The 26,709-nt window shown below is 35.2% G+C and overlaps 1 protein-coding gene across 1 annotated transcript in view; it reads left to right on the top strand.

Moving 5' to 3' along the window:
• The window catches only part of LOC111502748 (protein Wnt-4), a 218,694-nt gene extending 195,437 nt beyond the window's left edge, over nucleotides 1-23,257 (top strand). The window contains exons 3-6 of the mRNA XM_023156902.2: nucleotides 4,293-4,413; nucleotides 6,226-6,494; nucleotides 15,371-15,639; nucleotides 19,148-23,257. Of these exons, the coding sequence (XP_023012670.1) occupies nucleotides 4,293-4,413; nucleotides 6,226-6,494; nucleotides 15,371-15,639; nucleotides 19,148-19,349 (861 nt within the window). The 3' untranslated portion in view covers nucleotides 19,350-23,257. The remainder of the gene's footprint in view (nucleotides 1-4,292; nucleotides 4,414-6,225; nucleotides 6,495-15,370; nucleotides 15,640-19,147) is intronic.
• Nucleotides 23,258-26,709: the final 3,452 nt, after the last annotated feature.

Here is a 26,709-nt window from a genome sequence, read left to right as displayed (position 1 = left end):
GGCGCATTTGCTTTTTCAGCTGCAGGAAAACCCGGAAAAACCTGCAGCACCACATCATCTGAAGATCTTGATCTACCAATGTCCTCTCTCTCTCATAAAACAAAATGTAAGGGGTCTCCAGAGGCTCCAAAATATATTCAATTTAATTAGATATAATCTCTAGAACTGTATGATAAGAAGACATTATACTATTACATTACTCATCGTTGAGACTACATTGCCATTTGTTTGAATAGTAATGTGGATCTTATGATACCTACCCATTTTGATAGGTATTTCAATTCTATTTCCGATTTTTTTGAGAATCGGATCAACCGTTCCTGAGTAATTAGAAGTTTTAATTTTTTTAGGAAATCTGCAAACAAATGATGAATATAATAGTAAAAAAATGTATTCAACATTTACTGCAGTTCATTCCAACTAATATTCAAAATAATAATATTTACCATCCACTTTCTGATAATAAAGAAGTCTGTTTACGAATTCATTCATTATATTATGAAATATTCCTGGGTATTACGTTACAAGCACTTCTTTATCCATCAATGAATACTAAAATGAATGTTTATTGTACACTTTGATGGCACATTTGGAGACGTCATATCAAGTGATCTAGTGGGAAATTCTAATGGACCATGTTCACTTATCTAGTGGTTTGGATAATTGGCATACCCAAATTCATTTTCAACTGATGTTCCGTTTCAGAAAGATGAGGTAACTCCTCATTAAAATAGTCTGTTTTGGTAGTGACAAGCTGACAATTATCCAACCAGTGTAGAAGCAAAAGTGGTCCCCTAGAATGACCCACTAGTTGACCTGATATAATTGATGCCTCTAGATGTTTTTGAGGGAAAGTAATAAGCTGGAGTAACTTTTGAATACGCTTCTTCTTCAAATTTTATTATTTATTGTTTGTGTGCATATTCTTGAAACGAATATAGAACTGCTAATTACTTAGGAACGACTGATCCAAAATACAAAAGAACCTGAATTTGAACACCTGTAAAAACGAGGTACCACATAATCCTCCTGCCTATTCGAAAAAAAAATGCAGTAGGTACCTTTGTAATGTAATGATGAGTGATTGTCTTTCTTTCCAAAAAGAACTCAACATGATGCCTTTTCAAGTAAATTTCATTTGCACTTGATGTCTTGTCCCATTCAAAAGTTAAAATGGGGATTAGGTATTCACTTCTCTAAAAACTCGGAGAGAGGGAAAGACCGAAATGATGCCCGCTCATTCAAAAGTTAAGAGGAGGGGACTGACTATATACTTTCGTCCGCACTATATTCCTGGAATGGTTCATACTTACTTCCGGCTGATAATTTATTGTGACGGGTTTTCCTAGTGCGTTTTAAAAAGTTCGTTCAATAATAGTTCTGATTGGGGCAGTTTACTACACTGCCCCCTTATGCAATTGGCCATATCTACCCAACCAGACGCTCGCGCCCAAAAAATTAAGCCCTCATTTTATAATGCACTCTATAGGTTTGTTCTGGTTCTAACATCCGAAACTGTTTGTAAACTGCGCAAGATATGATGCATGCAAGCAAAAAATCTCAAGCAGTCCGAAATAGTTTCGGACACTTGGTTGAACCAAAACGCATTTTGAGGAGACCACTGTGCCACCTATTGTATATATGAAGAGATGAAGACGACAAAATACTGTTGATCATGTCCATTTTGTTATGTAGCGTATCCTTGTAGTCAGTTCAAATGTTATCTAACCTCGATCATCAATCATTTGAATCAAATAAATAAAAAACATTCTAGAAAATAGCCCAAACAAATGTCTACATGATGGCGCATGAGCAACGGGAACAGTTCTCAACAGTTCAGTCTCGAGTGCAAAAACGATTCGTGACGGTTCAAGACAGTTTAGTATCATTTCGCAGTGGATCAGAGGATCCATCCATCTGAAATTATCCTCAATAAACCAGAATGCTCTATATCAACTGCGCATGATCCTGACGTCCTAGAACTTGAATTTCGTAGAACCAGAACAAACCTTATATATGTTCACACTAACATTGTCATTTAACCTCCAACCATTTTGGATAATGAAATTTATCACAAATATCAGCATGCTTTCTTTTGCGAACCATAATATATTATCATAATATATTATCATCTGAAATGTTCACCTAATCACAAAGTTTTTAAGTACCATAATGCATATACGAGTCATGTTGGCTTCATTTACACCGAAGACGCTGTCCAGAAACTGCACAATGGAAAAATTTGAAAACATTAAGATATTAAATTCAAATTGTCCTTAGCTGCCCCAGATGTATCCTAGATGTCATTTTTCGTGTAGCTTGAATTTTTGTAGTCACTGAAATTTTCTGAAATAATCCCTGCTCTTTAGATCGAAAGATGAAGTGAAGAAAAGTGGTACTTGATTGGCAAAATGTGACTTTCAATTAACATACATCTGATGATCCACAATGTAAGAATCAAAATACATCAAGGAAGTATTATGAGGTTATGATTTGTTGAAACACGGTATATGCAAAATTTCTGATATGTTGAAAGTTAGTATCAGGTTCATATATGTTTACTGTTTTGCATTAGAATATGGCTCATTTCGACATATAATCAACCCTACACTCGAAATATTCATTGTCGCAGACGATCTCGCTTCGAAAGAATTATACAGGGTAGTTATTAGCAAAAAATCAAGTGACTATTCCTTGGACTATTTTAAGGATATTTTGTTCTTTGATGATTTTTGATAGGGCGCTTTGTTTCGAAGTTACGGGGCGAAAAAAATTTCGACAATAACAATTTTGGTAATTTTAAAATTATTAACGTAGCCGAAATAAAAGTATAGCGTACTTTACTGGAACTACCAATTAATGAAAAATCTAACAAGTCATTATATTATACTACTCCAGTAGAAGATGTGGAAGATTTGAGAAATTAGATAATTGCTGGGTGTAATGCAATCAGAAACGATCCTGGTGTTTTTTAAAGAGTTCGGGAGTCGATGAGAAGAAGATTGGATTCTTGCATCCGAGTTGGGAGTAATAATTTTCAACAGTTCTTGTTGACTAAGATACAGTACATGTAATTTTTGATAATAAATTGTTATTGTCGAAATTCTTTTTCGTTCCGTATCTTCGAAACAAAGCGCCCTATCAAAAATCATCAAAGAACACAATATCCTTAGAACAGTCCAAGGAATAGTCCCTTGCCGCATGTTCAATAGATACCCTGTATATATTATAGAAAATACTCCATTGTAACCAAGTCCCTACATAAACGAAATTAATTCACATTCAAACATCTTTTGGTCATCACTCCCAGATATTAGTAATCAGTTGTCAGATTCTCAATTTTTACATTGACAAGATTAATTGATGAATGACTTTTTCAATTGGACGTCAATACTTCATTTACTTATTACCCATCACAATAAACCTAACCACAAGATGGAAAATGCTACCCAAAATGTAAACGAGCAATGGGGAATGTTCCTCAATTTGAGTTATTACAGCAAATGCAAGTTTGAACAAAATAAAGTTGAGTTCAATTCAAGAGTTTTTCAAATTCACTTCGAAAAGTATTCAAATTGATGTTTCAAATGTTGGGTTTTAATTTTTAAAGGGATTTGTTTCTAATTCACATATTGACAACAGCGCCTATATCAAGTTGAAATAATTTGGACGTACCTAGATATTCTACTTTAAAAGAGGAAAATTATCTTTATAAATCAACAATTAAGGAAAAATATAAATTATAGTTCAATACCACCTCCACAAGCCACATAAACAACAGTTGTTTTGTTATTTATTTATATAGAGGAATATAGGTTAGGTGCAGAAAATGTCATATGTAACAGAATGTCTCAGAACTCGGAACATAAGTAAACAGAACGGCACGCCTCTGAAATATGTCATCTTTGTTTGTCTCATACAGGTAACAGATTCATTGTCCTTTATTAGCTATAACCGAAGTTGCCAAATGGTGAAATAGAAACGAATCCCTTTAAATGTTGAATCAATTATTTCATTCCTCTTTTTCAATTATTTCAATAATTTTTTAAAGAAAAAGATTGAAATGATAAGTTTAAGATGCGTTGTTTTAGAGCTCTTTTATGAAAACTACTTGATTTTCATCAGGAGGAACATTCCTCATTATGGGTGTACCGTGTTTTGATTGCCGAGTTTCGTATTTAAATGATGTTATCATTATGCTGGAATCACTGTTGATAATTTGTTCAACATCATTCCGAAATGAATTAAAAATGTAGACTTCATTTCAAAAGTGTTAATAATTTTATTTTCAGATTTTGGGAATGGGTGCTCGACTTGCTATTGAGGAATGCCAAAACCAGTTTTCGTTCAGCAGGTGGAACTGCACTACATTTCAAGAAAAAAACAACACTTTCGGGAACGTTGTCTCGTACAGTAAGTGCGTTTTTTTTTTCAGTAGGCTCATTCTCATTTCATGAAATTGGCATGTAATTTGAAGAATAATAGCTGAAAAAATTTCTCGCAGTTCCTTTGCTCCAAAACACCTTCAAAGAAGTAGTTCAGAGAGGTGTCTTCACTAGATATATGTAGGCGGTGTGAAAGTTCAGTTATCTTTTGATTATTCAATAATAATAATAGTGAGTTAACTTAACTATCTAGCTAAATACAAATATCAAATAGCATAATACAAATATAATAATACAACATGAAATATAAAATTATATCTTTCTCAAGTAAACTCTCAAGTATTCCTATTTCTTCATCTTTTAAAGATATTTCTGTGGAATCTGTTGTCATTTACTCAGTTTCTTTACCAATTCACCATGGACGGATATAGCCTTCCACTGGTCCAGTTAATAATCGACCAACACCCGTACGTCGACGAAACGCAAGATCCGCCGAAAACACTGCCGCTGTCTGTGAAAGTGTGCAGGAGAATCCGAGGCAGTCGATTTCTCGTCGCTCATAAGAGCTCAGCCTTTCGCAGACCACAATTTTGCGAATTTTGCGTCGTAACTTGGGCCTGCACCCGTTCAAAATTCAACTGACCCAGAAACTGAAGATAAATGACCATAGACAACAACGTGTGTTGGCTGAATGGGCTCTGGTGCAGTTGGTAACTGACTCTAATTTTCATCGACAAATCATCTTTAGCGGTGAAGCCCATTAATGGATAAATGGGTACGTGAACAAACAAAATTATCGAACTTGGGCCGATACCTATCCACATGATATCCAAGAACGTCCAATACATTTCGAAAACGTCACTTTTTGATGAGGATTTTGGGCTGGCGGCGTCATTGGTCCATATTTTTCAAGAACGACGTTGGCCAAGCCATCACTGTCAACGGCAACTATCACTATAGGTCGATAATATCAGCTTCTTTTGGTCTAAATTGGATGATCTGTACACGAACGACATGTGGTTTCAACAGAACGGCGCTACGTGCCACACAACTCATGCCACATTGGATATTCTGTACGAGAGATTTGAGGGCATGGTCATATCACGTGGAGGTGATGTGAACTGGCCACTGACATCGTGCGATTTGACCCGTTAAACTTTGTATTAGGGGGTTTTGGTAAATCGCAGGTGTATGCGAATGAGCCACAAACCACAGCGGTCCTCAAAGCCAACATAACCCATGCCATCGGTCAAATTCAACCTGATTTATGAGCCAGAGTTTCGGATGTGCTCCACCCAGAGAAGCCGTGTTATTTGAACGATGTTATATTCCACATACACCCTTTTTTTTAGGTGCCCTCTCAATGGACAGTAGCCCTGTAGAAAATTCAGTACTTTCCTATACAACCGTTTCATGAACATTGATAACAGAATATTGTGTTCCAGTTGGAACTTGATAGCTTCAGAAATATACAAGACGTATAATAAAATCAAAAATACTTAAGGAGTGTAATGCCATTGAAATCATTCGTGATCTAACACCAGATAGCGCTGTTTCGACCCGCCATAGTTCTTATCAGTGGTGCTAGGCTGAACTACGTATATATTGTCGGACTTAACTGTCCTTCATCACAGGAGGCCTATTCTTACTAAAACGACTTGTTATATCGTAAACAGCGCCGTCTATAATACGGATTCAAAAAAAAAATATTCTCAGAATGATCCTTAGAATCACCTCCTGAACACCTTACATATAGCTATATTACGAGTTTATCCTAAAAATAATTCATTCGAAAATGAGTCACATTTCCTCAGACTTTTAATTTTTTTTTTCTTTTCAGGGAGTAGAGAGGCAGCATATCTCTCAGCAATCTCAGCGGCCAGCGTGGCATACGCAGTGACAAGAGCTTGTTCTAAAGGCGATCTGGCTGAATATTGTTCCTGTGATAACAAAATAAATAAAAGAAAATCTCAAAAATTCAAATGGGGTGGCTGTTCAGATGACATCAAATATGGCGAAATGTTCAGCAGTCAGTTCCTGGATATACGGGAAGATCGCAGCACGGCTCTGGGGCTCATGAATCTCCACAACAATGAGGCAGGCAGGCGAGTAGGTATCTTCATATTTGCGTAGCCCTTTCAAGGAAACAATCTTTTATATTTGTTTGAAAATGGTTGACAATGTTTCCTACTATGGTAGTAATCTAGGTAGATAATGTTGATAACCCCTCATACCACCCAGAATTCATTAACATACTTTCTACTAGATAACTTATTGCGTGAAAAATGTCTGGTTGAGGTTGAGTTCGGACCCTGGACGAATTTTCTGGTATTTGTAAATTTCACCAAGTTAGGGCAAATTCGACTATAATTTCATTTAGAATGTCAATAGTTATGATTGTGAAATTATTATAAATTTGATCCGATCCGATCAATTTTACTAGTTCGGACTTTCATTGACTAATATGATATAATATGATTCGAAATATCTGAAAGAAAAAATAAAATCAAAATGATTAGCTAATAATAAGAATTATATTGAGCAATGAATACAATAAAATGAAAATGAGCAAAAAATTAAAAATAGAACAATTAAAAATGAAATCAAAACTGAAAATATATCAAACCATGTTATTTCACGACGAGAGATGACTATTTATGGTCATTCGAATGCTTTCATATACCCCCTCTTCCCTATCTTCGCTTCACCGGTTTGGTGGGAGTTAACCGTTTTTCCGCTTGATTAAGGGTTTATATATATTGTGTATCTCTACGCTAGCTTGGTTGAATGCATGGTTGGATAACATTCATGCAGTTTCTTTAAACTTCCTCCTAAACCAGTGTTTTCCCCTATGGATGATCTCAACTTGTTATAACGTTTGTTTGAAGGTGGTTGACAATGTTTCATGGTGAATTCCATTAGTTAGGACTTCAGTAATGAAGTACTTTGGATTCAAATCTATTAATTTTCAGTTCTTTTTTCAATTTTTTGATTTTCAATTCCTTGACCAATTTTTATTTCATTGTAATATCATTTCAGTTTTTTTTGCTTGATATAATTGTTATTTTTAGCTATTCAATTTAATTTTCAATTGTATACTTTCAGAAATTTCAAATCATATCATATGATTTGAACTCCACTTGATGTTATGTTGATGAATTTAAACTTGCTCTGCTAGTCCCGATTTGCTAGTTACTCCTCGCTGTAATTATAAACGCTATTGTGAACTGTATTAATGAGTTTAAATATGAATTTTCATCAAGTATTCGCCAGTTTTTTTATCCTTTCCGTCAATCCTCTGACGTAAGGAAGGGCAAGCACTGGTTGTGACGGCTTCTCTTCCTTGTGAGGCTCTTACTGTCTTCTAGCCAAAGTCTATTCCACCATCACTTTGCAGTAACCGTTGAAGGTCATTTTTGATGATGCAGAACAGACAGACAGACAGATTTCCTTTTGGAGACCTTCCTTTGTATTACAGAGATCGAAAGCACAATCCACTAGAGTCTTGATGAGTCCTCCTTTGATAGATTGATGGTGGCTGGATTCGTGATTCAGATACTGTCCCGTGTTAATGGGTTTTCGGTATATAGATGATTTCCACTTAGTGTTGGTCCTCTTCACCAATACATCTGAGAATGGCAGTTCGTTGTGGATTACCTTCTCCATTGTGAAGGTGATGGAAGGTGTTACGCTGATGATGTGCATCAGAAAGGTCTCTATTTTTGTGTTTACATAGTTCCATACTTTGTATATGTAAGCGATTACTGGTGATCCCATTACTGGTGGCAATCCCATTGACAGTTCCTCATTTTGCTTAAAGAATTTATCCTTCAGTTGGAAATAGCAGTTCCGTACACAGCATCATAGTACGTCCATGAATACTTCTATAGGTAAGTCTGCTCTATCTTCCAGGTCCTCGTCTTCGGATAGCTTCTTCTGTATGATTTGAAGTGCTTCTTCGACAGAAACGTTGGTGTAAAGGCTTCTCACGTCGAAACGATTAACTGATCTTTCTCCGTGACTTCGATTGACTCTAGTAATTTGACAGAATGCCTTGAATTCTCCACAATAAATGAAGTTTTTCCTTGTAGTGGTAGTAATATTGAAAGCAAAAATTTGTTTTGAGTAGCTGAATTTCTGGAACCAATGATCGGTCTGAGCGGAATACCCTTCTTGTGTATTTTGGGTAGTCCATACAGGTGAAGGGGCTTACTATGGTGAGGTGTTAGCAAAGATCTCTCCTTTTCCGAAAAATAGTTGATGTTTTTTCAACCACTTTTAAGCAAACAGATCTCATTGATTGGAAGCTTCAGTTGAAGGTTCAACTACGCACGTGTGAAGCTGTGGAAGTATGTTTTGAAAGTATTATTTGCATTTTGCATCAAAGGATCACAGCAAACAGTAACTAGCAATATAATAATTACGTAGGTGTACAGTTTGAGCTTCCAACTAAGACAAATAATTGGTTAATGAATCCAGTCAAGAGATGTGTAGTAGAGTCCACTAATGAAACAGAGGCAGGACCTATTGTTTACTTAATTATTTGGTGTGTTCGTTTAGAATATTGGCATAAAGACTTGGGTCATCAATATAAGATATAGGTTCAAAAGAATTCACAGAGACGTGGGGTGCATGAATAAAGCCACATGGACAGTGAACCAGAATTTATTAACCGTGACTTAAAAAATAGTTGAAGCTGATTTTCATAATGTTATCTTTGTACCATATATATCAGAGTAAAATGGAGAAACTATGAATGAATTTTGAAATCTGTAAATCTTCTATCACCTTATGAACAGAAAAAGTTATATGTGCGGATTATTTCAATGTCATGCGTATTGAACATTTCGTCCATACGAATACGTAAGGAAGGGAAAATGAAATTTGAATGAATATGTATGGAGGAATATTTATTGGGATATATTGTAAGTAGGAGCGCTTATCGAATCCGAAATTATTTTGAAAAGAGACTTCATCTTCTTTTGAAAAGTTGATTAGATACTGAAACTGTCATTCGGCAAACAGAATGACAGAATGACGAATTAATAAATGATATCGTATGACGTCGAATGGTTATTCTGTTAATAACGATGGACGGAAAACTCCAAGCATCAATGAAAAGATTGAGAAAAATCGAAACTATTCAAGAGGGCCTTTTTATACTTATGCTATGCTTTCGAAAGCTGAATCAGAAAATAATGATCTATCCTTATAATCAGCTGAAAAAACTTGAATCTTTGAAAGATCAAACCTAGAATGCTTGATCTTTTTGCATTGGGAAAAGCTATTTCAAATTATTACATTTTTTTGAATGAAGGGAATTAATGTAATTCAGTTTGAAGCGAGACTGTACCTATTCACAAAAAGACTAGTTCGATGAAAAAATCGAAAGGTCTCAATAATAGATGTAGTACAGTTTGTTAATTGCTGAAGAGTTTGTACAAAGCTCCATCGATACTTGAATCTACGACTCTGTGATTTCTTTCTTTTTTTCTGAAACAAAATACTAGGGTCCTTTTCTATTCACTATTCACTTGTTTATTTGTTCAGTATATCGACGATGGACTGCTAGCAGGAACACATGAAAATACAATAAATAATCGATTTAGTTTAAATTGAAATCAACTTTGAATTTGGAGAAAATACGTAATAGAAACAGCAGACATTCGATTGAAATTTATGTTGAATGTATTTGATAATAATACGTTATGAGATTTTGACAAAATAGTTTAAAAACATAAGTCGGGTTCAATACATCAAAAAACTAAAATGCTATTATAATTATATAGCAAAAAAAGTGTTGTGATTTTCTGTAAGAATTAGCTGAGTAATGAATAAAAATTGTAATGAGATTTTGTCAAAAAATTATTAGGTTATCACTGTCAAGTGCTTCTATGAATTGTATATTTTATATGCTCATTGAAGTTGTTTGTTATTCAATTATCTTTTTTTCGGACCAATTTCAACAGAACTGATCTCAGTAAATAAATCGTTTCAAATTCTATTCCTTATACCCAATGCCGATCCCTTTACCACGGATTGTTAGGTAAGATAGACCACCACCATCTCATGAACTGCGGTATTATCCCTCTTACAGTGTTCTCATAAAACGATGAGCATAAGTATTTTTCTAGAGTGAGTTTCTGAGTAGAATGTTCTCTATACAGTCAAATACTGGTAGTAATAGTAGTATTAGGTAAATTTAACTATGATTTTTCATATGGAATATAAAGTCACCTAAATCTCCAGGCAGAAAATTATCAACGGTTTGTGATGGAATTGACCGACATTCAATGAAAATCTGTAAGGTATTCAAGTGACACGTTATTGTGAGATTTTCACTGTGAACAGTATACAAAACTTCAACACGTGTTTCGCTATACGCTGTCTGTTCAGTACGACTCTTTAATCTTGTGAACAGGCAAAAGTTGCAGTGGGGCAAATCTGGTGAATACGGTGGTTGAGATTTAATTACGATGTTGTTATTGGCCAAAAAATTACGAACAACCAATTACGAGTGAGCAGTTGCATTATCGTGATGCAAAAGCCACAATACCGGACGTTTTATTCGTATTGCTTCTGGCAAGCGGCGCATATCTTCAATATAATACTCTTTATTGACCGTACGACTATGTGGCAAGAACTGCTGATGCTACAACGCCACGGTAATCGAAGAAAACAGTGAGCAGAACTTCCACATTTGATCGAACTTGGCGTGCTTTTTTCGGTCCTGGCTGTCCTGGACTCTTCCATTGGGACGATTGGACTTTGGTTTCAATGTCATAACCATATTGACAAAGGTATACCTTTGTCAATATGGTATACCTTTGTCAATAATAACCGTATTCTTCCCATCACGCAGTCTGGCTTTAGACAAAATTTTGGTACCACAAGTGCTCTTTCTAATATTACCGATGGTATTATACATTCATATGATAAGAATGAAGTAACTCTTTTAGTTTTACTTGATTATAAAAAAGCATTTGACACTATGAACCATGCTTTACTATATGCAAAACTTTGTTATTGCGGATTCGATGAGAAAAGTCAATCTTTTTTCAAATCTTTCATTCAGTAATAGCATGTTCTAATCAATAATAACTCATCATCAAAACTGAACGTGATACATGGAGAACCTCAGGGCTCTATACTTGCACCTCTTCTATTTATAATTTACACTTCTGATTTTTCTAAAGAATTTTCAAATGCATACCTATGCCGATGACAACAATCTGATTTTTTCCGCGAAAATTGATGAATTTTTATCCGTTGAATACTTTTTGAATAATGATATAGATGACCTATTGAAAATATCGAGAAATCACTGTTTGAACATCAACCCAAATAAATCATCAGCCATAATTTTTGATAATAAAAGGGACCGGAGTAGGGCCATAGATAATTCCTAAATTTTTATCAATAATCACAAATTGGATTATAGCGATAAAATCAAATATTTGGGGTTGACATTAGATTGCAATCTGAGATTCATTAGCCTTATTAACTCTTTGATTCCGAGAGCATATGGTTTACTAAAACATATATGCCCACACAGACACTACTTGACTGAACATCTGAAAATTCAACTATGTGATACACTTATTTTATCAATTTTCAACTACGGTGATATTGTCTATGGCCCGTGCCTTGATCAAAAACCTTCTTTGAGGATCCAAAAAGTTCAGAATGCCTGTGTCCGATTAATATTTTCGCTGAAACGAAGAGATCATGTAACAACATTTTTAAACAATCTTAGGTGGCTGAAAATGTATGCTTCGTTCATAAGTTATTGAGAAACCAATGTCCAGATTACCTCTACTCCAAAATTACTCCGCGTCACCAGTACCACTCTAGAAACCTTCGTAACATCAATATGCTAACCCTCCTGCGTCACTCTTTATCTTTTTTTGAACGTTCTTATACATGAGTGTATTAGTAGTGATACAGTAGCATAACTAAAAACTAGGACCTAATCTAGGTCAAAAGTTATATGACAAAAATATATGAAGGTAAATTAATTTTGAAAAAACAGTTATGACCCTTTCAAGCACATCTGGATCACCGTAGACACCATTCAACAATGCCTGAGTGAAGCTCATGTGACATTTTTCTTGGTGAAAATTCAGTGATTCTGGACCGACTTTCGCTGCCACACGATTCATGACCAAACTTTCCGAAAAAAAAAAGATATGCTGACATCCTCAAGAACTTCTCTAATAGTGATTCAACGATTCTTCACTTTCTCAACATTTTCATCGTTTGTTGATGTGCTGCGGCGTCTAGGGCGAATGTCGTCATTGACATCTTCTCGACCTTTCCTGAAAAGCTTGTACCAATTGTAAACATTTTTCTGACTCAGTACAATCACCGTATGCCACTGTCATCATTTCAAGTGTTTTTGAACTCTCACTTTAATTTTTCAAACAAAATTTTATGCAAATCCTTTGATATATTTTTTTCGATAGCAGAAAATCGCCAAACATGCAAAACACGTCTAACTTTTATGCCTTTCACCTACAAACTAAACATGCTAAACAGTTGAAACTCTAAACATATGTTCGAGACGAATGTACCAACATAAAAAAAATCACTAATCGAATATACGTAGTTGCGAAATTTAAACATCCATCTTATTTTTGAACCGCCCACGTAAAACAGCTTCCGCAGGAAAGTTCATACTCATAATATTGTTACAACTTCGGTTTGGGAGGTGACTCAAGGGTAGCTTTAGGAGGGAAATACCATGAGGGAAACACCAAGATACTTAGATACTAGGTTTATTGTCTGGGAGTTGTACACGGGGGTCCTTCCCCAATCAGGTCTTACTAACAACTGTCTTATTATAATACATCATCATAATCAAATATAATACATGTTGACATAATCAAAACTATCAAGTCGAGGAATCAGCTACCGCGGTCCCCTGTCACTCCGTACGCCTCGTGTTGGCCATACCACCGTACAAAAGTAAACAGAAGTAAATTCACTCCCGTCGGTGTCTTTGATGTTTCGGGTCGAGATTTTATTTTTTGCTGGCATGTGGCGGGGCAGGAGGGTGTCGGCTAAGAGCTGTTGTGAACACGAGGTTCGATCAAAAAACATGTGACCATGATCTGACTTCATCATTGCTACGAGGAGCTCCCAATAAATGTCTCATATGTTCGTGAACTGTTTAGGAGTTGATGAAAAATAAGACACGGTGGTGAAATAAACTTATATTTTATATAGTAAGATACAATTCAGAACTAAAACTTATGCTAATATATTTCAAAGGTTTTTTAGAATGATGAGCTTTTGATTTTTTTTTCAAATTTCTATTGGCAAATTTCAAAGTAAAATAAATTCTTACCCTTGTGAAAATAGAAAACAAATAATCCAAAGGAAAATCACAATCAGTGGCATATAAATTGTTGACATGATTAAGAAATTATGTCTCTAGATGAGTGATACATTGTAAAAATGAATCTGGAGGCACATATAAACTTCCAAACTGTTTGGTTACTGTATTACTATATGCTTTGAAGTGACTACATACCTACATTTGTTTCATTCAGTGTCGTACTATACGCCGTGGCAAAATTTGTACATACTTCTCATGAGTGTTTTCTTAAACATTTTCTCAAAAGATATACACAAACATAGCCCAAGCTGTTGCCTTATGGAGTTGCTAGAGTTCTATAATCATTTGTCTCTACTCTCAAAGGTTTATAGGGATTTTTTGGAACTTCCACAAAAATCTTCATTCTATTTATGTCTGCATCTGTAATACTAAATAGAATCTCACTAGTATCTTCTAGACAGTTAGTTCTTTCTGCTTCTGTGAAATACTGAAGAGTAAATGTGTTTTTGAAAGCTCTGGTAATTTGAATAGGAGTTGGGTTTCTGGCATTTCCACAAGTATTTCTAAGTTGACCCAAATAATTTTCCACACAGTTGTGATTTATATTCCTCATCATTTGTAGGAGTGTCCTTCACTATGTAGGTTTTCCCAAAGTTGCAGAAATGCCGAAATTGTTATCTGCCACCCCTCAATGAATCTCATTTTTATTTATATTATTGGGTTGGTTGTTGTAAATCAAAACTTCAATGTATAATATAGATTTCTTAGTTTTGGGTTGCCTAGTTTGCTAAGATTTCAGTGGACGTAATTGTTTTCCTACAGATACAAATCAAAACTTTATGTGGTTCAACAATTATTTTCCTTTGTGGATTTCCAGTGGAACTGAAGGCTTATACTATTCGTAAAGTTCAATTTCATCAAATTAAATTCATAATAAAAAGTCTGCATATTAATGACTTCACTATATATGGTCTATAAATATTTATTTCATGATTTTCGTTATATGTTCATTACTTCAATCTTACATAATAAATAGTAGAAAAATATACCTTTTTTCGCCAATTAGAAATCGGCAAAAATGAATGCCAACATCACTCTGCAAATTACAGCAACCCACAGCTTGACACTTGCCCATTTTGAAACCAGACACAAATTTTTCACAAATACAAAACCATCACTTACAACGATTCACTCTGTAATTAATATTCCATGCCTCAATTTGGCTCGCTTGGTAAACGCCTCAGATTCAGTAGGTTGCGCTGTAGTTCGGCCGTGCATAAAATTCGAGGTGGGGAATCTTGACCCAAATATGGCGGAGAGTGAACTTACTGGTATTTACTTCTATAATGTGGTCATAGTGACATTATGTCGCGTCGTTGCATCGATGCTAAATTAAGGGTAGAGTCCTTGACCGCCATAGGTCAGCATCTTGCCACAATATGAACACACCTGAGAATGCCATCTTGTATCGAAACACGTGTTGCGGTTTTGTGAACTGTTGAGTGAAAATAAAGTGTACTTGAAATTTGTACAAATTCATAAATTTCGAAATTTTGCTAATAAAACGACTTTAGGAATTATTCATGCATTGAAGGAAATAATAAAATCTATAAGGTTGCTTTTCAAAGTATTTTTATTTTTTCAGGGCGTTCGATCACGAATGCAACGGACCTGTAAGTGCCATGGAGTTTCTGGTTCCTGCAGTATGCAGATCTGTTGGAGAAGGCTTCCTTCCTTCAAAGCAGTAGCAGAAGGTCTCTTCCAACGCTATGAAGGTGCGTCCCACGTACGATTCAAAGAAACTAAAAAGAGAGAGAGGAGGCTAAGAGCTATGAGCAAAGACATGAAAAAGCCGAAACGAACCGATCTGGTGTATCTAGACGATTCTCCGGATTACTGCGAAAAGAATGAAGCGTAAGTCTGATTTTTCATCACATGTCATAACAGCTTTTATACTGATAAAAATCAAATATTACGTAATTAAGCTGTGCATATTTGAATTTCATCGTAATTAAATTGAAAATAATACTTTTTGGGAAATCGATTAAGGCTGCAACTGGACGAATTATTGAGAAAAAATATCAAAATGGATTGGGTCGATATTGCGATATTGTGTGAAAAATATTTCGTTGAAGAATTTCGTGGGGTTTTCCAAATTATTCACCAATATATAGGTTACTAAATTTCTAATAACATGTGAAAAATTGCTCTGCATATTCGGATTCCGTTAGAAACAAATATTTATTCATAACTTCATGATTATATATCGAGTGATTCCAGAAGTAATGTCAAAAATAATGTCAAAAAATGTATTTTTTTTAATACTGGATTGATCAAACCGCGGAAACAATTATTGCTCAATGTCTTCAAACACATGAACTCTTCTTGAATAGCACTTTTTGAGAACATTGGGTTAATTATAATGAAACTAATGTTAATAATTGGGAACTGTCACGAGGTGCCTGGCCAATGTGAAACATCAATAATAATATCTGGTGACCTCGTTTCCCTTTCAGTGGAAGAGCTTCATGAAGCAAGAGCCGAATCGATCCCTCTACGAAACCCTTCATCACTTAGAAGTATCGATTGCAGCTTGAGAAATGATTCTGATGCAGATTCTGTGAAACATGTTCTTCCTTACGAATCAATAGACAGTTGTCCTGAAAATCTTGGGAAGAAAATTGGATTAGATAATTTAGGAACACTTGTTACATGAATAACATTTTACAAGTGTTCTTCATGACGAAGAATTTCAAGAACGAGGTTTTAACGATGGGCGAATACGAGAATGTGTCCTACATATTCACCAAATTCAAATAATTGTTCATGCAATTGCAGTTTCGTAAGAATGTATCATTTTTCCCACTCACCGATTTTCTGGAGTCTTTGAAGTCCACTAGATACTCGTTAGGACAACAAGAGGATTGTTCCAAATTCTTGGACTTCTTGTTGACTACTCTTCGTGAGCAAAAAAATATCAGAATCAGTATTCTTGACCGCTCTGGATTGAATAATTCCATACAGTCTATCTTGTCTTGTGTTTGTAGATCTTTTGCTGAAAAAATCGTCACTTTTTTACTTTGTAGTAAATGTTCAAGAGGGGGCAAAATTGTTTGTGATTTTCTGGAACTTCAACTATCGTTTCCTAATATGACTGATAACCAGTCCGTGCAAAGCTTTTTGTTAAATAATCTGAAACTTTTAACGGGTGATGATCAACTATAGGTTTGTTCTGATTCTTCGAAATTCAGGTTCTAGGATGTCAGGATCATGCGCAGTTGATATAGAGCTTTCTTGTTTACTGAGGATAATTTCGGATTGATGATTCCTCTGTTCTGGTTTCGACTGCGAAATGATCCTAAAACTGTATCGAATCGTCCCGAATCGTTCTTGCTCTCGAGTCTGAAATGTTGAGAACTGTTCCCGTTGCTCATGCGTATTCATGTGGAAATTTGTTTGAGTTATTTTCTAGGATGTTTGAGGTTAGATAACATTTGAACTGACTTCAAGGATACGCTACATAATAAAATGGACATGATCAACAGTATTTTCTCGTCTTCATCTCTTCATATATACGATAGGTGGCACAGTAGTCTCCTCAAAATGCGTTCTGATTTAACCAAGTGTCCGAGACTATTTCGGACTGTTTGAGATGTTTTGCTTGTACGCATCATGTCTTGCGCAGTTTCCAAACAGTTTTGGATGTTAGAACCAGAACAAACCTTATATTGCCAAACATGCGTCAAACTAACTGACTATAAAAAAAAACAAATATAGCTGAGGCACCAGTCAATCTAATAATAACACTGATGATCTTCAAACATTACTCATTTTCTGACGGAAGCACTAAACTCTTACATAGGTTCGAAATAGATGAACACTTCAATCTAGGTTGTCGGATGTTCAAGGTGCACGATGTCCACCTTAGTGACTGCAGCAACCTCAAATGAGGCCATCAATGAGTCAGTTACACATGATGTTACATTCGGTACTTTTCCGCTTCAGGTTTGAGGCGGAAAAGTACCGAAAAAGTACCGCCTTTCTCTGAGCACTGACTTGCTCAGAGAGAGTTTGTTTTCTCGCGAGATACAGATTCCGCAGTTTGGTGCACGGCACTTTCTTGGGATATCCTACTCAGCCCACTAGGTTTGTAAACAGTATTAAAAGTTCCTTTCTATATTGAGGGTCGGATCCTTCGGCCCTCGTGGTTCCTTAAGGACCTTCATGGTCCACAAAGGGTTCCACGAGTAGTTAGATAAAAGCGATCCATCACGTCCGAACCCCACATTATCGTGATAAGGCTTTCTACGACGAAGGGACGCTCGGTATCACGAAGGTTCCGCCAGTGACACCGATAGGCTGAGAGTCATACATCCTTTCAGCACGAATAAACACTTCAGGATACAGCCAACTTTGGTAAGCCATCCTGCTGGGAAATAATTTCACCACGAGTTATTCTCATACCAACGGTACTGAAAGGAAGCAGACATTCGATAACGTAATTTGCTCACCGTTTTACAGCCTAAGCTAACACGCATGCAGAAAGCAGCAAACGGTAGTTTAATTAGAAACACAGTGAATAAAAACAGCCAACCCCACTTGCTGATTCTCAAGTGGCACAATGCTGGGAATATTATTCTTCAATAACAAAAAATATCCGTGGCTGAACAACTCAGTCATTTGAAATACTCTTCTTAGAAGACGATAAAATGTTGATGGAAAATATTGGAAAGGTTCTCTTGTATGTTATTTTTTGTACAACTATCGAACCGCTACGTATTTACTGATATAATCTCGAATTTTTAAAAAGTGCTGTTGAATGAAAAATATAAGTAAAATGAAATAAATGTTACTAATGGAAAAGAACATTCTCATCGATTATTTGACAATGAAAAATCTTCATTTGTATCTTCATTGGTCGGTCGGTAGCCAGGCAGTTCGACGTGGGTACTTTTTTCACTCACTCGAATTGACTGCCCTGTTGGTCGGTGGTTCAAGCCCAAGTCTGAACGACCAATTTCCACTTGCTATCGTCCAACCCGTGTTAGGAATCACACGTTCAAAGGTAATACCTCGGTAATTCTTAGCTCGCACAAGTTTCGACTTCTGAGGGATGTCGTTCGTAGGGGTGCGACAGCTGGTTAACGGCAAAATAGATTTTAAACAGATTTTTTAGACAGAAAGTATCCTTAAAACCGACTCCTAAATGGGATTGAATATATCGACATTTTTACATTAATTTTTGATATATCTGAAACTTCTAAAATATTATTCGTGTAAATATCAATAGAAGTTTTTCACAATTTATTAGAAGAAAACGCGTTGCCTTTTTCAATTTCGCATTGGTTGGTTCAGTGTTTCTGTGCTGTTTCAAAATCGACTATTTCAGCCAAAGGAAAACTATATGATAATCTTTTTGCAGGTTGAACATTCTGGGAACCCACGGAAGAATATGCAACCGTACCAGCCCTGGTATGGACGGCTGTCGGCTTCTGTGTTGTGGAAGAGGTTACCAAACGAGAGTACGAGAAGTAGAAGAGAAATGCAACTGCAGGTTTGTCTGGTGTTGCAATGTAGTATGTGATATATGCAGATCTCGGAAAGAGGAGCACGTCTGCAACTGAAAATGTACAAAAATGAATGACTGAAGAAAATATTACCAACCGAATTTAGGTCGTCAAGACGTTGCTTGCGTGAAATCTGTACTTATTGCATTTGAAGTATGCGGAAAAACGAGAGAAATAGTACTTAGATAGTATGTACAGAAATGCCAAAAGGAGGCTGCATAGTGGGTATAACTGTCCATTTAACTATGCTGTGTTGTAATGAATAATTCAGATGACTGCCACTTTTGTACTCAGTATGGATTATCCTACAAAAAAATTTTCGCCCTGTACCCAGGAGGAAAGCGATTGACGTTTGAGAATTAGTAATATACCTCTTGAGTAGTTTTATTTTTCATCAACAATTGGACTATTTTGATGAGAAAACGTGATGAACTTCTTGTACATGATAATATTTTTCAATTCGAATTGAAAATTTTATGAAACTCCAAATAGTCAACGTTGAATTAATTGATAGTATGAAATTTCACAAAACCAATTTGGTATTTTATTCAGATGATAAATTCATTTATCCCCCATTTGTAAACGAATAAATAATAATAAATAATGAAGAAACTTTCTATGTTTTTTACCACTTTTATTTGTAACTAACGTTACAGCAGCTTCGTCCTATACGGACATTTTCAAACTTATACAATATGTTTTTGATGAGAAACTCATACAATAAGTTTGAAATAAGAAACTTGTTCAATAAGTTTGAAAATGTCCGTACAATAAGTTTTTGGTAAGAAACTTATACAATAAGTTTGAAATAAGAAACTTGTACAATAAGTTTGAAAATATCCGTATAGGACAAAACTGCAGTAACGTTAGTTACAAATGAAAGTGGTAAAAAACATAGGAAGTTTCTTTTCATTATGATTTCCTACCACGTAGTAACGGCTACATCCATCAATTTAATAATAAATAATGTTTCTCGATGTTTTTGGGTTTTAAACATTCTGCAATCTGGACAAGATCACCCCAAAAAGTTACTGCGTAATATAAACTTCAAGAGGGACGTACACCAGGATTGAGGGCAGGTCCCCTTGTGAAAACACACCGAAATAGAATGAGATCAATAATTAGTTCCAAAGAACCATACGAAAAAACAAAAAACTCAAAGAATTCGCTACGATGTATTGATATACAAATGTAGGCTTTCACTGCTGGCATCAATGTTTTGGTTGGTTTCCGGGTTTTACCGTGGTTTTTTTTGGTTAAATCTGCAAACGTTTCAACTGCAACTGCGGCAATCATCTTCAGTGGCGTGGTCGAAGTACTCTTCTTGACATTTCAGTTGACACGTCAAGAAGAGTACTTCGACCGCGTCACTGAAGATGAGTGCCGCAGTTGCAGTTGAAACGTTTGGAAATTGTAACAAAAAAAGACCACGGCAAAATCCGGAAACAAACCAAAACGATATTTTGATAGTGTATTTATATCTACTTTGAAAGATTAGATAGAATCTGCTTTCTCAGAAGTTGAAGACGGAAATATGAACCTGATTTCCGGACTATATCTTGTGTCGGTATATTTGTACATTTTTAGACTATCAAATATGACATTTGAAGTTTTTATTCTCAGAACATATGTTTAGAGGCAACTGCAAATATTCATATAATAATTGTATGAATTATCTTTTCAAATTACGTCATTGTATTTTATCGGCGACAAGTAATTGATAGAACTTCTCTTCATAAGTGCTTGTTATGCAGTACCTTCTGTTGGTGAACTTCTCAGTTGTCCTTCATCACATTCAGCAGATTCTCTGCTAATCTAGATTTCTTTTTCAGTCTGTGCGAAGTGTAAAACCCAAAAACGTTGAGAAACGTTGACTTCAAAAAAAATATATCATATAACACATACAGTCCAAAGTTGAAAAAAAGGTCACTTTCTCAGATTCTAAATGGACCAAAGTATATGGCAAAGTTATGGAACATCTACAGAACTACAGAATAATTTAATATTCTTAATAGACATTTGCTCGAGAAATGTTTCAATTTTTGAAATTTGAGAAAGCGTTTCTCCAGTTATGGAAGAACATAATGCCACCATCGAATAAAAACCATAAATATTTCAATAAATACTAAACGGATTTTCTTTTCTTCCTTTCCCAATAAACTACAAAAAAATAAAGAAAATCACGAAAATATATGTAAGTTATCAAAGAAAATCACGAAAATATATGTAAGTTATCTATTTATTATTGCCTTATATGAAGGCTGATTCACGATGGATGGCACATAAGACGTTTCTGGTGAACCAGACAACAGATCACTTTTAAAATTCAAAAGAGAGCATATTCGGACATTCTCTAGCCAACTGAAATATTTTCAATTATGCGGTATTACGAATTCCATTAGAAAGTAGTAGCATATTTGAATTTTCAAATGGAACACCCTGTATATATTATTACTTTGAAACTACAAAAATTACCCGACAACTTTCCCGATATTTCCTTATACTTGTCTGTTGCCGTTTTCGAAATATTAATTAATTTAAAATTTTTTCTTCGGAAATTATGACCTCTAAAAATACTGATATCTTTGAGTAAAGGAATGAACTGAGTCGTGGCCTCCGAATTTGCCTCTACATAAACTGCTTTTTATATATCTACAAGAACCCAAATGGCATTTTAATATCCATTTATTGTTTACCCCTTAATCTGTACTACGTAAAATTGCAAACAAAAGTTTCTAATCATTTTTTCCTAATATTTTCTTTGTCATACAACGACCCAAACTTTACACAGATGCGATTTCTCCCACCAGCCAAGACTCAGTCACAAATAAATACTCATAAGTCCAAAACTTGATTAGTTAGATATACGTATGATATACATGGAGAGAAAGCAAATTTTAACAGCTTTCTGAATTCGTAATAATACACAGGGTGTTCCATTCGAAATAATCAACTTTTGGTTACTTTTTCAAGCACATAAAATACTGTATTAAACGGAAATTACACTGAAGTGTGGGTAGCTAAGTATCACCTAATTCTAAACCAAATTTTGGTACAATAGTATTCCTTAACTCAAAGATATCTGCATTTCAATAGGTCATGATTTCTGAAGAAAACAATTGAAATTAATTCATATTTCGAAAACAGTAACAGATACTTATAGGGAAGTATCAAGAAAAATTTTTGAGTAATTGTTGTAGATTCTTAAAATAATAATTATATTCAGGATTTTCCATTCGAAAAATCAAAGTTCCTACTACGTTCTAATAGAAGTGATAACACATTGAATTTTCAAAGTGGACCGTAAACTAGATAACATTAGTAAATAAGATACAAATCTTGAGTAGTACAGAAGATGGTCAAATAATATTTTCAATAATTTCAAGTGGCAGTTTTTTTGACGAAATGATTGCCAAGTATTCATAAAACGTTTTTATGGTTACTTACCAAAAGAATGCCAGATTTTACAATTCTCCATTGATATTGATATCTGTAAATGTAGTAATTTGTAGAAAAAAACGTGGAAATGATAGTCTGAGAAGTATCGTAAATACTATGATGTACATTTATTTATATAAATATATATACCTATGCACTTTTTTAGTAATTAATTGGATGTTCCTCATAGAACTAAATCACTGTAATACATTTCGTGTAGAATCTGTACAAAGAACTCTAATGTATTCTAGGTTTAGTGGTAAATATTTTTTAACTTGTATAACTAAATTTAATGTAAATATTAGGTTAAGATATTCAATTTAATATTATAATCAACTGTTCCATTTCACTCAGATCATAATTGCATGCCGTCTGTCTGTCATAACAATATTCCAAAGAATGTCTCATTTAAAACAGTGTATCAAGATCTGTAGATTATAGTTGTAAATAATATCACCTAATTTATTAAATGTTACGAACGAAAATACAATACAGTACTGGAATAATTATACTTTATGTACAAGTAATTTCATCTCAAATTTCTATTTTCCTTCCCTAAAAGAATTTATAAAAATGTAGTTACCTGAATATACGAATATCTGTGAAATAAGAATAATATCTAGAATTGTACAAACCTAATACTTCGGAGGTCTACCTCCAATAGTTGACGTGTATCTCAAATGTTTTTAAGTGATACAAAGGAATAGGGTTATGGGATTGTTGTCAAACCAATACAAAGAAACACAAAATTGCAATGAATTGAATATCTGTAGGGTGAGTGTAGGCCCCCAGCACTTAGGCCACATGTGACCCATTGTACATCCTCCCGAGGAGTTGTCTTCCTAGGTCATCGTCCATTCTGCCCTTTCCAAGAAGGTGGACAGGTCACTAGGAGACATTTCCTTTATATCAGCAGGTGTAGGCCAAGACTCGCCGAACACACTCTCTTATTGACGATAACTCCGGATACTTACATAAGACATGCTTGACAGTTCCTTCCTCTTGTTCACACATCCTAGCCCCATAATATGGAGGTGTTTCCTTAGTTGACAGTGGCCAGTGAGAAATCCTACTATCAAGCGTAGATTTTTCTTGGTCATCGCCAGATATTTCTTCTGCGCCTGCTTCCTAGGGTCGCCCAGGGTGATTCTGGCAAGACTGCAGCCTTTGATTCAATCGCATCTCTTTAGGGATTGAGCATGGGTATGAATATAAAGATGAAATCAAATTTGCGAAAATAAAATGTACAGTTTTCCAAGCTTTTGAGAAGCAGCCTTTGTAATTCCAGTGACATAATTGTGCCAAGACATATTGGTGTCCATTTTAACCCCCAACAAACTTATCCAAGCAGAAAGTGGAATTGTGTGTCCTAACATTATCATATCCGGTTTGAAAACACTTATATCTTTTTGGAAACAACCGATGCCTCAGTTTTCGTAATATTGAATTGAACCTGGTTACTTTCCCCTCAATTCGAAACAATCTCTGGATCCAACATACTGCTGCCGGTGAAGATGTGCATCCACGGCTGATGTGCTGGATTCCAAATGGAATGTCGAGACGAAGATTCTGTCGTCAGCCAAGCAATATATTGGTTTTGTTTTTTTTTTCAATAAAAAGAGGTTTGGAGACAATATGGATGCCTGGGAAACACCATCGTTGATGGTAAAGATATTCGAGAGATGTCCATCGACGGCCACTTGCAGGGATCAATCTTTCAGGAAGCTGAAGAGTCATACACATAAATGATCTGACAACACATAGCATCGAAGTTTGACCAGCAAACCCTCATGCCACACACGGTCATGGCTATAGAAATATCATGCGCGACAGCTCTTGACTCTCCAAGTTTCTCGATTGCGTTATTTCAAATAAGGGTGGCATACGATAGAAGGTCGCCTGTTGATCTTTGTTCCTGAAAGTCATATTGATGATCGCTCAAGATGTTGAAGCCTTTCAAATATTTGAGGATGTGGTGGTTTACGGCTTTCTCCATTTTTTTTAAATCACTGATAGCAAAGCGACCGGTCTATAGTTATTTGGAAGACTTTTCTTTCCCTTTGGGAATAGGCTGAACGCGAGCAATCTTCTAACAAAAAAACCCCTTCTTTGTAAGACAGATTAAAAAGTCTGCAAAATACTGGGGCGAGTTCATTGGCGCACTTTTTGAGTACGATGACGGGCACTTTCAAAGTGATGCTACATTAGTATAGGTATATATTGTTTCCTTATGTCTTTTGAGAACTTAATAAACATATTTTGCCCCAGTCGGGAAGTTTTTTATATGAAACAACATATTTACATGAGAAGGAACATGAAAATCGATACAATGATTGTATTACAAGAATAAATTGCCTTATTCGTAATGAACCTATGTACGAGTATATCTGTTTAATGATTTATGCACATACATTTCGAAAATAAAAAGGCTAACAATAGGCAAAATTGAAAGATTATCAAGAATTGGCTTTTCTGCTAGATGAAGCGCAATTTGGGAATAAAATTTATGAATATGTGACAAATACAGTTCAGTTCAAACATCAAATTTGAACAATACTTTTTCCGATTTAAAACTTTTAAACCTAAAAATTCAACAGAACGAATTTATTTGATACAGAAATCACCAATATGTATATTTGTGGTTGCGTTTTCTGGTAATTATGGAAAAAAATCGTGAGTGAGAGTTTTCTCACTGTTGAAGTAAAGAGAATTAGGGTTACACTAGGATATTAGCCTACCTATGATCGATTTGCAACTTTGATGCAGAGACTCCTCAAGTTTATTTTTAATGAGTACAGTAGCGTGATCGTCAAATCTGATAAAGCTGACACTAGGGCTAAATTGTATAAAAAAGGTTCGGTCATGTTGTAGGTACGCAAACGAATTTCCTAATGAGATCATAAAATATAGGATAATCGTCCAACTCAACTCGTTCATGAAAAGAGCATAGAAGATGGAAAATATCCACAAGCGAAAAGTAAATCAATAAAATGTATGTGAACTGTGGAATACATTGATACAAAAATATCATCGGGTGCATATGATACTTTATTTTTTAATAAAATAAAATAAAATAAAAAGACACTTCAATGTGAGATTTCCACTTGACAGTTGACACGTGTTTCGCTATACAATAGCATCTTCAGGCGTAACAATACGTATCGCGGTTTTGTAAACTGTCTAGTGGAAATATCACATTGAAGTATTTTTCGAAAACATCAATTTATGTGTTCAATTCCATTGAACCAATAATTTCTGAATCGATAAATTCAACATACGTATCCGAAGTTATATTTTGGAATAGTTATTTATATTGATTGAATGATTTAGATTTCGTTTTAGCGGAATTATTCGTATTTGAAAGGCTAAACGTACATGAGCGATTTTCTAAACGGCCGATTGAAATATTGGCCGATTAATTACAAAACCGCCTTGAATTTATGTCCAGGCGCACACTTGAGGAACTTTTTAGTTGAAGAATGGTTATGTGGAGGTGAAACTTGTACATATGGTCTCAGAATATCTCAAAAATAAACTGGAATCTATCGAGTTAACCTTTCTGTCGGTGTCTTGTATGGTGCTGAAGTTTGGAATAAATATCACGCACAATTCTGCCTACAACTTTTCTTTAACATATCTATCCCTATACAGTGTGTCTCACTTCTCATTGAAACACACCCGTATCTTCCGTGTATCACCCGTATTCGAGGTAGAACTCTGGACTGATGGAAATGCTCAAAATACACCTACCACTTGAATGGGGTTGGCCAAAGTGATATACACTATCCACCACTCGTGATGGAACACCCCATTTTTACGGCAAAACATATTAGGGGGCAAAATAGGCTCAAAATTCCTTTAGATTCGTGATCAGGACTACCAACTTACTACGAATACACTTTTTTCCTGAAAAAATGTAAATCCTGAAAAATCCGAATTTGTTTCACTTCTCATGGAAACACCCCCGTATCTTCCGTAA

Source organism: Leptinotarsa decemlineata, unplaced genomic scaffold, assembly GCF_025532065.1.
Source record: "Leptinotarsa decemlineata unplaced genomic scaffold, Ldec_3_MD MMD2_tig00026299_RagTag_RagTag, whole genome shotgun sequence".
Lineage (NCBI taxonomy): Eukaryota > Metazoa > Arthropoda > Insecta > Coleoptera > Chrysomelidae > Leptinotarsa > Leptinotarsa decemlineata.
The sequence above is the reverse complement of the archived record's forward strand: the minus strand, read 5'-3'. Positions and strand labels throughout refer to the sequence as shown.